General features: G+C 45.9%; 1 protein-coding gene across 1 annotated transcript in view; it reads left to right on the forward strand.

The window, feature by feature from the left end:
- Positions 1 to 3,772: 3,772 nt before the first annotated feature.
- Positions 3,773 to 12,260, forward strand: part of nwd1 (NACHT and WD repeat domain containing 1) — a 13,258-nt gene continuing 4,770 nt past the window's right edge. The window contains exons 1-12 of the mRNA XM_013910624.1: positions 3,773 to 3,902; positions 5,623 to 5,708; positions 7,191 to 7,307; positions 7,572 to 7,926; positions 8,021 to 9,320; positions 9,531 to 9,734; positions 9,854 to 10,007; positions 10,364 to 10,481; positions 10,696 to 10,860; positions 10,934 to 11,131; positions 11,220 to 11,342; positions 11,472 to 11,475. Of these exons, the coding sequence (XP_013766078.1) occupies positions 3,773 to 3,902; positions 5,623 to 5,708; positions 7,191 to 7,307; positions 7,572 to 7,926; positions 8,021 to 9,320; positions 9,531 to 9,734; positions 9,854 to 10,007; positions 10,364 to 10,481; positions 10,696 to 10,860; positions 10,934 to 11,131; positions 11,220 to 11,342; positions 11,472 to 11,475 (2,954 nt within the window). The remainder of the gene's footprint in view (positions 3,903 to 5,622; positions 5,709 to 7,190; positions 7,308 to 7,571; positions 7,927 to 8,020; positions 9,321 to 9,530; positions 9,735 to 9,853; positions 10,008 to 10,363; positions 10,482 to 10,695; positions 10,861 to 10,933; positions 11,132 to 11,219; positions 11,343 to 11,471; positions 11,476 to 12,260) is intronic.

Below are 12,260 nucleotides of genomic sequence, written 5' to 3' on the forward strand. Positions count from 1 at the left end.
CTCAGTGGACATGTCCGTGGGGGGGGGATCTGGGGGTTTCTTTGTAAATTTCACATTCCTGTGGCAGCGTGCTAGGTGCTTGCTCAGATTTAAAGTTTTATTTTTATGCTGTAAAAAGAAGTTTTCTTCCCATGCAGTGTAAAGCGGACGCTAATGTTTTGTTTTTTACGGAATCCAGCTCAAAGTAATGTCAGTACTTCCAAGCTTTAAACGCTGCATGGTCGTACTCACTCCCACACTACATATGATCCATTATTGATCTACACACGTCTGTTGCACGCTCGTACATCATTGTCATGAGACACAAACAAAATCACTGTTTAGTAATGCAGTGTGTTTACAGGAAAGAAACAGTAATGTAATTACTTCTTTTACAATAGTAATCTCTTACTTTACTCATTACTTGAAAAAAGCAATCATATTACACTAACGCCCACCTCTGGTTGGGAGACCCAGCTTTGCTTCTCAGTGGATCCTTCCTCCTTCCTTCATGATTCCTTCCAGTTTGATGAAATTCCCAGTTCCCACAGCATAATGCTGCCATCACCATGCTTCAGTGTTTCTGTGTCCACTGAGCGCCAGTTTAATTTCATTTGACCAAGGAAGGTTCAGTCTGCAGGATCTTTCACCAGGTTGTCCTTGGCATCCTTCAGTCTGGCTGTAAAGTGTCTGTTTTTGTCTCCATGCCATTCCTGCGCAGGGTTCTTTAATATTACAATCCCTGACTCTACTAAATCGTCCACATGTCTCTACAGATGGACTGGGGTCAGAGACATCTCTCATCTTTTCTTCAGAGAAGATTGAAGGACACAAAGGTGGTGTAAAGGTGATATCCAGCATCATACAACTTCCTTTTACTGTCAAAATGTTAAAAAAGGTTGTTGGAGAAGCACAATATTCTTGCTGTGGTGTGGGAAGTTACGGAAAAGGCTCTCCTCAAAGTTTCAAACAACCTTTTGCAGATAAATGTGTGCCCGGCTCTGCATTTGATACCTTTTATCATCGTTAATCTTAATCAAACCACATGGTAGGGATCCATGCCATGTGTTAGAGTGATTCAATCTTGCTGATGAAACATTTTCAGTCTCACTGTCTCGTGTGGTGTTCCTCAAGGATCTGGTTTAAGTCCCTACTTATTTCCATTGTATATTCTGCCGTTAGGTCACATAATTAGTTTTAATACTCTTCATCAACCGTACCTCTCCTTTAAACCTTACATACAGTATATATTATCTGTTGTAACTGTCTTAATGGGAAAAAAAATTAGCTTTTTAACATGGGAGTCTATGGTGACTGACCCACAGCTGGAGACCTGCTGGAGGGCAGAGGAGTTGCAGCTTTGTGTGTTCAGCATCTAAATCAGTGAGACAGTGTCTGATTAACTTTTACTGAAGAACAAACTCTAAAAATCTCTCTAGAACCTAAAGTTGTGACGTCTCTTTGTCTTCACCACTCATAAAGCTTCATCTGGCAAGTAATAAAACATAGATCTTCCTGGAAGCTTGTTGTTCTTCTAAGAAGTCAAACTGCTGACTTTCAGCCTGCAGCAGAGCAGTAAACAGCTGCTACTTCTTTCTGCTTTATGAACTCGAGCGCCTGCAGGAGGGGATCCAAACCCCGACAGGTTCGTGTTTACATTGGATCAACTGTTTGTTCTCCATTTTCACCTTCGGGCTGTTTTTTTACAATCGGAGCTCTCTGAGGAGGTTACATCCGACCAGGAAACTCCTCCGAGTGCAGACGATGCTCTCAGAGCTGTTCTCACTCTGAACTGCTCACACATCAAGACTTTAATGTTTGGGTTTTACATGAAACACTGAAAAAGCTCTGAAACTTGATTTCCATCGTTTTTACAGCAACGTGCATATAAATCAGATTTTGACCTGCTGGGCTGGTTGATGCTTAATGCAGCAGTGCCAAAGAACCACTTAAACAGCCAACAGGTGAAGGAAGTGAAGCCATAGAGACTGATCGTGAGGTACTCATCACTTTGCACACGTTTAGGTTTGAAGGTAGTTGGCTCAGGCTCATGCCGCTCTGCGACCGCCCACCTTTGTTTTTCTCGTTATCATTGTTCTTCTGGCACATAATTAGCGTGAGCTGCAGCTGTGATCGGCGGCCCCTGAGCGCCCCGGCTTAGTAAACACAGGTGAGCTCACTTTAACGCCTGAGCAGGTGAGCCAATCTCTGTGGGAGCAGAGCCCACAGAGAGGAACATTATGGGATTCTTGAAAATCCTCTCAGTTCTTTAATAGCTTTAATTTTTACATGAAAACATTGATTCCATGTCAACACAGCCTGAAACTAACAATGAGTTTAATATCCAGCTGATGACAAACTGAATTCATGCAATCCACAAATAAACATTTCCTTACAGATTCAAAGAGCAGGTTGTCTGCGAATCACAAGGTTGGTGGGTCAATCCCTGGGTGCCCCAGTCTGTATGTCAAATACAAGCAAGACACTGACCCTGAGCAGCTGTCCGATGCATTCATCAGACTGTTAGATATAAAGTGTTTGCATGAACTGATGTGAATGAGGCATGTCGTATGAAGGGCCGAGTCCATCTACCAAAGCAAATATTTATTTTCTGTGAAACCTTTCAGCCAAGATAAGACACTCACTTCAGAACTCTGCTGGGAAATTTCAAAAAATGTGGGGACCCTTCCTTGATGCTTTTCAAAATCTATAAGAATTTTTCAGCAAACTCTCTTAAGTCAGGTGTGGAAATGCAGTGTGCGAGTGCAGGCAGTGACCTGGGTGGGAATGAATGGGATTGTTTTGCAGGGATTATGTTACTTTGGGATATATTATACATTTGTTTATATTTTTCTCTTTGTTTCCCTTTTTTCTTTTTCTTCTTTCCTTTTATTTCACAGCCGAAGATACATTTCTGAACTCATTTCACAGCTTAAATGTACTACTTAAACTTAATGTACAGATCATCTGTAATCCTTCTCTTTTCTTTCTGTTTATATGTATAATATATATGTTGATGTTTATGTGTATAAAAGGAAACCTCTTAATAAAAAAGACATTGTTTAAAAAACCTTTCAGCCAGTTTGACTTTGACCGGTCATATTTATTTATTTTTCTTTTTATATTTTATTTTTAAAACTAATTAAAATGAGTTGTGCGACTGAAGCTGAACCCCTGCCCAGCTGCGCTTTCATATTACAGGAATTATAGAGTACTTACAAAAACATCAGACAACATCCAGGTGGCGTGAGTAACTAAAAGTAAGGTTTTCATGCTGTTTACTTGATGTTGGTATTTGCACTTGGGGTAAACACTTGAGGGCAAATTAACATCAGGCACTAAAATGACCTCACTGATGCTACTGTCAGCCCCCCCGGGCATTTCAATCTGATCAGTTTTACACTGGACGTCCTTCCCGATGCGACCCCAGGGAAATGCACGTCTTGTCGTCTTTTCTCCAACGCTTCCTGTTGGAGTTTGTCAGGAGGTTAAATGGCCGCATGCTCCTGTTAGCAAGATCAACTGTGATTTTATTAGAATGATCTGCAGTAAACATCATTATGAACTCTGAGTCAGAGCAGAAGAGCAGTAAGGGTGTTTTGTTTGGCAGATCTTCCAGTTTAACATGAGCGCAGCAACACTGACGCCACTCTGTGGGCACACCTGCAGCTCAGGTGGGAGGATGGTTGTCCTGGAGGAAGCTCTCTGAGGGAACAAACAGGCTGGAGCGCAGCCGAGGAGCCTCAGACGCCAGGAGAAGGAGAGGAGGACGACCAGTTCCAGGCTGTGGATGATGGCACAGAGTCCGACAGAAGGAAGAGGAGGAGAGATCGGCCCGCAAGACGTGCTGAGAGGATGCACAGACGGCGCTCAGAGGACAAAGAGCAACATGATCCGAGTGTTCATCAGCTCCACGTTCACAGGTCAGATTACCTCTGTGGGCTCAGAGCGAACCTACGCATGCTGCTCAGCACCAGTTTGAAGCTCAAACATGAAATCCCATCAAAGCTGGAACTGGTTTAACGATGAAGAGCTCTGCAGCTGCTCTTCATCGTTAAACCAGAATGATGAACAGCTGCAGAACTTTCACAGATCTATTTTTCTCCAGCTCCATCAGTCTGGATCTGATTCTGCAGCACTTTCAAACATGACTGACTATAACTGTTCTCCAGAAATACAGGTCAAAGGCTACAGAGTTATTCTGCTGGGTCAGATGCTGCTGAAGCTGAAATAATGAGACAAACTGAGGAGCCTCAGACTGACCTGAAAACTGCTTTTCTGCTTCTGTAATGAGCTGATGTCATCAAATCACGTCTTTATAGGATGAATACGATTATTCTGATCATGCAGAGTTAATCTGATCAAGTGGGAAAAAAAGAAGCATGGAGCTGAGCAGAAAGGTGCTTTACCATTTCATACACTGGCGATGGAGCATTTCCTGTGCTTGTTTTTTGGTAGTAAAAAGGCTGAAATGCCTTTGAAGTGTCCACGTAATGAAGTGTCATGTCCATGTAATGCACACAGTTTGAACAAATATACAGTGGGTATGGAAAGTATTCAGACACCCTTAAATTTTCCACTCTTTGTTATAATGCAGCCATGTGCTAAAAATCATTTAAGCTCATTTTTTCTCTTTAATGTGCACACTGCACCTGATATTGACAGAAATACCGTTTTCCTGACATTTTTGCAGATTTATTAAAAAAGAAAAACTGAAATATCACATTGCACATTCATGTTAACAAAACTTGTAAACATTTATCCACTCTCTCTCTCTGTCACTCTTGAGAAGGCACTTCAAGTCCTTGAAACGAGGAACCAAAGCTATGTAAAGCACGTGTTCTAAACTAATCCACTTGGCAATTGTGTCAGTCAAAATTTTCAAGGTAGACTTACTGAGCCCCTGATGCTCCGTGAGTGGTTTGTCGCAAGCTGGGTGATGCATTAGCCAAAGTTCTAGCAGCATCGACGACTAACGTATACCCCCTCACAACCGGATTAGGGTTGTGACAGGGCCTAAATACCAGGGGGTCTGAATACTTTCCGTACCCACTGTAGATGGGAAGTCGTTAGATTGCGTTTGACCTTGTTGTGTAAAGACTGCTGAGAATTGGTGCGATACAGACTTTATTTTTGGTCAGGGAGCAGTTTCTTCCGGCTCAAACTGCATGGTTTCAGCCAGAGAGCGCTCAAACCATGCAGGCTTATATTTTCAGATATCTCACAAAATCAGCTAAATGTCAAACACAGTGAAAGTGGAGCAGGTTGAAACTTTGTACCTCGCTCTGCTCCTCTGGATCCGGGTCAGAACATCGGGACGATGTCTTCCACTTTTATTCTGCAGTTTGATCTGTTGTGATGTTTTAATGTCAGATGTGTTGTCTACGCTCATGATGATAAAGAGTCCAGATGTGGATCAAAGTGTCATTCTTAGTTCTGAGCTCGACTTCCTGTACACTTGTCCAGATCAGATCTCAGAGTGAAGGTTCGTCTCTGCTCCAGGTTCATTCACTGAAACTCTCAACTGAGACTTTCTTTGCTCTTCTGTTCAGTCTTAACTTGATGTGAAGCCAGCTCAGACGCTCTGATTGGTTGTGCTCTGAGCGCCACGTGTGATTGACAGTTTCTCTGATCTGTGGTCAGATATGAGCAGCGAGAGGAAGGCTCTGCTGGAGAAAGCTTACCCAGAAGTCCGGTCCTTCTGCTGCGGGCTCGGCCTGGTGTTCGAGGTCAGTTCAAACGTGTTGTGCTCATTAAACCTCATGTGAAACTGTCATTCATGAGGGTTTAACCATTTCTACTCCTTTCCTGTTTTATTTTGAAATCAAGTCTCCTAACATGCGTGTGTTTTCCCCCAGTTTTCTGCCCACTTTGTTCCTCCTCTTTCACCTGCTGGACCAGTTTGTTACCTTCATGTTTTCTTTCCTTTTTCACTTAGATTTGATCATCTTTGTGTTCACGTCTCTTTTTTTCCAGTTTCTGCCTATGTGGCATGTTTTCTCCATGGTTTGGTCTCCTACCTGCTGATGAAACACCTCCAAGGTGCACAGGTCTGGAGACTCCGCCTCTTTTCCACGGACCAAGGCAGAAATGATCAACATAAATGACCTGGATCCATGTGAAACAGACTAGTGCCAAAAAACTGCTGGGGTCAAAGAACCGCTGACATCAGCGGTATTTTAGTAGCTATGGCAACAAAGTCTCAGTGATTGGCAGGAGCAGATTTTCCTCACACAGGAAATGCCAGCTTTTCTGCCGGTGTTACCAAACTGGGACAGTTAATGTGTCTCAGGGTCAGTTATGTGAAAGCTGCTGAGGTGATAGTTACACATAAGGTGCCCTTTGGTGGGCTGACATGAAGCACCAGGTAATATGAGCGAGTAGAGGCCGTGAGGGTTCCTGCTATGAAGGAGCATAATAAAACTTAAACAGCTAACACTGTCACTACCTTTGTTAAACCAGTCTAGTCCAGTGTTCAGAGGTCAAAAATTACCAAACAACCAAAAACTTCAAAACAAAATCTTTATTTGAAATAGAGTTCAATAAACGTTATCATAAAACGTCCAACCTAGTCTTTAGTATGAAATCAGAAATTTGCAGCTCCTTTACTTAAATTATTACAAACCCTACTCGACAGTCACAAAGGCTCCACGGTGGACGCGGCAGCAAACAAGGACAACTCCAAGTTAACCACCAACACTGTTTATCAGGATTTCTAGCCTGAAATTAGGCAGGAAAGGATCATCTATACATGAAGACTTATTCAAACAGATTAAAAATAATAGCTTAACTGGCCCGGTCTGTTGGTAGGAACCCTCCTTGCTGCATGTGGCAACCGTCCCATCAAACCTGACGAGGTGAAACAAATACCTCAGTCCAAAGTGGACCCTCGCCTCCTATCACACTATTTTAACCCAAAGCACGATCCTTTCCTGAACCCAGCTGAAAAGTTTTTACTGCCTAAACACGGTGAAGCATAGCATCCTGGCTGTGAGCTCTAAACTGGGACAGTTCACTTCCTGGTTGGTGCGTCACAATACCAAAACAACCAAAACACACCCCATGAATAACAAATGACCCATGAGCAGGTGCGGGGCTTCAGGGCTCCACATTTAACCCACTGACCACGCATCTCCCTCCTGAACTGCTGTGAGCTGCCTGAGTGGAGGTTTATACCTGCTTAAAGTTGAATGAGGTCACTTCCTCTTCAGGTTGTGGATCTACGCTGGGGGATCCGAAACGTCCCATCAGGAGACCACGAGGCCTGTGAGGTCTTCCTGGAGGAGATCCAGCGCTGCGAGCAGATGTCAGCTGGTCCAACGTTCGTTGTGAGTGCTTTGTCCTCTTCGTCACCGGGTCAAAGGTTAAGGTTGGACTTCAGCCACAAATGAGCACTATGTTTATTTTTATTAACAATTTATGTGTGTTTAGTGGAATTGAAATGTCTCTATTTCTTTCTTGACTTTAATTTTTTTTAGTTTACGTGTGGATTATAAGTACACATAGAGCTGATGCTGAGGCCGCAGTTCTTTTGGATCTGAATTGTGCACTCATTCTTCTTCTCTTTATTTTCCTGTTTCTTGGCTCTGAAGGCTCTGCTGGGGAACCGGTACGGCCACCGAGCTCTTCCTCGCCTCATTCCAGAGAAACTCTTTGACGCTCTTCTGTCCAAACTCTCCAAAAACCCAGAAGGCATTAAGACACTCAACCAGTGGTTTAAAAAAGACAGCAATGCTGTCCCACCCACCTATGTCCTTCAGCCAATCATAGCTCACTTCCCTCATTACATTGACCTTCGGCCTGAGAGCGGGAAGCAGCACGACAAAGATGTCCTGTCATGGCGCCTAGCAGAGACTCGGCTACTGCGACTACTTCGATCTGCAGCCACTGACGCCGAGGACACCGGCAAGATCACAGCCGAGGAGAAACAACGGTTCTACACATCAGGTGAAAGCTCGCGGACACCATGCACAGCTCGCAAATCAGGTCGCCCTCTGTTGTCTCTGTTTTCTCAGTGTTTTCTGGTTCTTCTTGCCCACAGTCACAGAGCGGGAGTTTGAGCGTGGTTTGTGGCAGAATGACTATGAATCATCTGCTCTGCTCTTCGTTCGTGAGATTCCCCGTCAGAAGTCCAGGGAGGGGCCCAAACGTTTTGCCAAGTTCATGGATGTGACCGGCGACGGCCTGCTGGATGCCGAAGCTCAGGGACTCCTCGCCGGGCTGAAGACACGGCTCTTCGTCAAGTCACAGAAGATCCTCAACCTGCACTCTGTGGAGCTGAGCAGAGGAAGCATAAATCCGAAGTGCAAGGAGCATGCTCAGTACCTGGACAGCGTCTGCGAGCAGTTTGTCTCACAGATGAAGGCTCGGATTGGCGCAGCGATGGATTCACTGGGCCGGAGGAAGATGTGGGGAACCACCGAGGAAGAGGAGAAGATGGACGGGTTGGTGGTCACGGAGGCAAGGCGCCACATTGCCATCAGTGCTGAGCTTTGCAGAGGTTTCCATGGCAGGGAGGGGCTGCTGGGGAAGCTGTGCCTTGCCATGTGGGAGTCCAGTAATGTCCGCCACAGGCCGCTGGTGGTTCATGGTGGCGCCGGGATGGGGAAGACGGCGGTGCTGTGCAAACTGGCCCAGGAGATGCGTGGTGTACTGGAGGCCAGGGCAGTGGTGGTGATCAGGCTGCTCGCAGCTTGCCACCCTCAAAAACCTGACATTGACCACGTCCTCCACAGCATCTGCACACAGGTGTGTTTGGCTTCTGGTCTGGCTCCGCCCTCACCGCTGACGGTCTCCACTCACTTGGAGCTGCTGCGATTCTTCTGGGATGTTCTTGAGCAGGTTTCCCAGCAGGGCGGTGCTCTGGTCATCGTCCTGGACTCTGTGGAGCAGCTTGCAGACCAACATCACGCTCACAAGCTCCGCTGGTTGCCTATTGACCTCCCGCCCAACGTCCATGTGGTTGTCTCCATGGAAACCAACAGCGAGGCATTTGCTAACATGCGGTTTAAGTTGGAGTCTCTGGGAAGCTTCTTTGAGGCAGAGCGTTTGTCTTGCGAGGAAGGTGAACGCATCATAGAGTCAGACCTGCGAGCGTCTCAGCGGACGCTGACGTGCGAGCAGAGTAGCGCTGTGCTGCAAACTGTTGAGTCATCTGGCTGCCCACTCCACCTCAAACTCATCCTGTCTGTCGCCAAACGCTGGACGTCCTTCACGCCACTGACAGAGCTGCGTCTGGGTACCAGCACTCAGGAAATGATGTCACACCTCTTCCTTATGCTGGAGGAAAAACACGGGAAGGAGCTGGTGGGCGGGGCTTTGGGGTACATCACTCTAGCAAGGTGAGGATATGGTCACACCTTTCTGACGAACGTCAGATCACCACATAAGATCGCCACTGTTTCAGTTTGGATTTATCCATCGATTAATACTGATAACATGATTGATTGATCACAAAAAGGTGATCAGTGTTTTGAAAAGTCTGAACTCAGAAAGCCAGAAAACAACCAAAACACACAAAAATCTCATCATCTGATCACTTGACTCCACAGGGAGGGTCTGCTGGAGGCTGAGTTGTGTGATGTCATGTCCCTGGATGATGATGTCATCAGTGAGGTGTACCGGTACTCCCTTCCGCCGATTCCGTCACTGATCCGGCTGCCGCCCCTCCTGTGGGTGCGGCTAAGGCGGGACCTTCAGGACCACCTGGAGGAGCGCTGGACTGATGGAGTCGCCACCATCGCCTTCAACAACAAGTAAGAAAATCTGAGAAATGATTGATCGGAGCAGACAAATCAATCATAAATTTAAAAAAATAAAATAAATCTACATCTGGCAACCAGCTGAAATTGAAATGAAAATTGTTTGTGTTTAGGCGTCTGTCCGAGGCGGTCTCAGCACATTATCTGAGGTCAGAGCGGCGGGGGCGAAGTTTGAGGATCCTGGCAGAGTACTTCCTGGGTCGGTGGTCAGGGAAACTGAGGCCAGCGTCTCTGCCGGGTCTCTCACTGCTGCTGTCTGACAGAAAGGTACAAAATCAGGGTTCAGGTTAAAGTGCAGTTATTTGTTTTGTGAGGTTATTTAATTTAAAAAAGGATAGTGTACTCATGAATATAAGGAAATTAGTGTGTCATTACATCTTCCTCCAAACTGATGCATTCTCATAAACTCTTAATTAATGAGTTTATAAGAATGCAAAAACACATAGGAGCAAGTTTGCAGTTTGTGAAAGCTGCCATATCAGATCAGGTTCATGATCCATGATTTATGAGTCGTTGGAAAGTTTGATAAAAATATAAATGTGTGATCTGACCAAGCCTAAACAATCTGTGGAAATAGTTTTTTGCGTCCATGGTGCATTTTGATTGATCCTATGCTGTCACAGGTCCCGCCCCAGCCGCTGTGGTTTGCTCCAGGATTGGCTAACATCAGGAAGCTGCAGGAGCTGCCCTACCACCTGCTGCACAGTGGTCTGTGGGAGGAGCTTCGACAGGAAGTTATTAGTAAGACACAACACAGGTGGAAAGGGGCATGTGGGCCCCGCTCACTCCCACTATTCTCAGCTGAGACCAAACTAAAGCATGTCAGTGTTTCAACTACTCCTGGTTTACCTCTGTGTATCTCCACTGTTCCCAGTTTACCTCTGTGCGTCTCCACTGTTCTCCATTCACCTCTGTGTGTCTCCACTGCTCCCAATTTACCTCTGTGTGTTTGCAGGCTGTGCTGAGTGGCTGTTCATTAAGAGCCGGCTGTGTGGTGTCTCATCTGTGATCCATGACCTGGACCAGTGCTCCAAGTACATGGACTGCACAGAGACTGGACTGATACGAGATGCTCTGGTCCTGATGAAACCCAGCTTATGCTTCCTGGAGGGACACATGGGTCAGTTAGATGTGTTCAATGGCTCATATTCACATGTCATGTTAAAGTTTTACAGTCTTCTCTCTTGCCGTAGAAGTGTCTTTGTTTTACTCCGAGCTGTTGGCCCGACTGTCCTCGCTCAACTCCGCCTTCCCCACTGTGATTGGGCGGCTGTGTAGCCAATGCGAGGAGTGGTTACTGAAGTATCCGGATCCGATTCTCATCCCAAGGAGCAGCTTCCTGCAGCAGCCAGGGGGGGCGCTGCAGCACACGCTAAGTGTGCTGCGGGGAGGTCAGATGATGCGTTTTTGGTTTAATTTGGTTTAATTCGGTTTTTGCTTCGACTCATTCAGCAGCCTGACTCTGTGACATTTTTGCAGGTGTTGTCTGCATGGACATCAGCGTGGTGTTGAGGCTCCTAGTTGCGGGGTCAGATGACGGCGTGGTGGAGGTTTGGAGCATGCTTGACAAGCAGCTTGTCCACACCTTGCTGGGACACACAGGTGAGTCTGGCCCAGAACACACAGCTGACTGAACGATAGAACACAGGGTGTCTTCCTCCCGCTCCACGTTTGTACAGCAGGATGAAGGTAACTGTTAAAGGCTTGTTTACTTACCTGTCTTAAACACAGACAGGTAACTCATGGGATCTGTTGCAGAACCATACGAGCACTCAAATTTTTTTGTGCCAAACCCCCTTCAGCCGATAAAAGTCCAGGCTTCATCTGATTTATGCTCTTTAGTCTTAGGGCAGCAGTGACTCCGACAGAGACACAGGCTCTCCGGCGTGTCCTGGGCCTGCCCCATCGTCTCCTAGGAGACAGCTCACCTCATCCTGCCTCCTTTCAATGTGGGGGACCAGCGGCACTACAAGCTCAGACCCGTTTCAGAGGAAGCTAATATCCACCACATGCGTCCATGATCTTATTTTTTCAGTGGTTCATATATATATAGCACTTCTCGACTCTGAGCACACAGGTTTGCTGATCCACCTGTCGATCTCCTGCTCCATCTCCCCTCGCTGTGAACCTCAGATACTTAAACTCCTACACCTGAGGCAGCTACTCGCTCCAACCCAGAGTGGGTATTTGATCAATAAAAAAACAACAACAAATAAACAAAACAAAAAAACAGGAACTGACGCTGAATTTCAGAGGGATAAACGTCAGTGTTAAAGCATTAACAATCAGTTTTTGTCTTGTTTCCTCCGAAAAATAAGTGAGTTTTATGCAGTTTTCTTCCACGTCATCTAGCTCTAAACCCCACCTGTCAGATCCGTCTACAGTCCGACTTGCTCTGCAGTAAGGAACCACATGGGTGATGCAAATACAGGGAGTGCAGAATTATTAGGCAAATGAGTATTTTGTCCACATCATCCTCTTCATGCATGTTGTCTTACTCCAAGCTGTATAGGCTCGAAA

The sequence above is a fragment of the Pundamilia nyererei genome, unplaced genomic scaffold (genome assembly GCF_000239375.1).
Source record: "Pundamilia nyererei isolate P.nyererei 1_Seehausen unplaced genomic scaffold, PunNye1.0 scaffold00046, whole genome shotgun sequence".
Classification (NCBI taxonomy): domain Eukaryota; kingdom Metazoa; phylum Chordata; class Actinopteri; order Cichliformes; family Cichlidae; genus Pundamilia; species Pundamilia nyererei.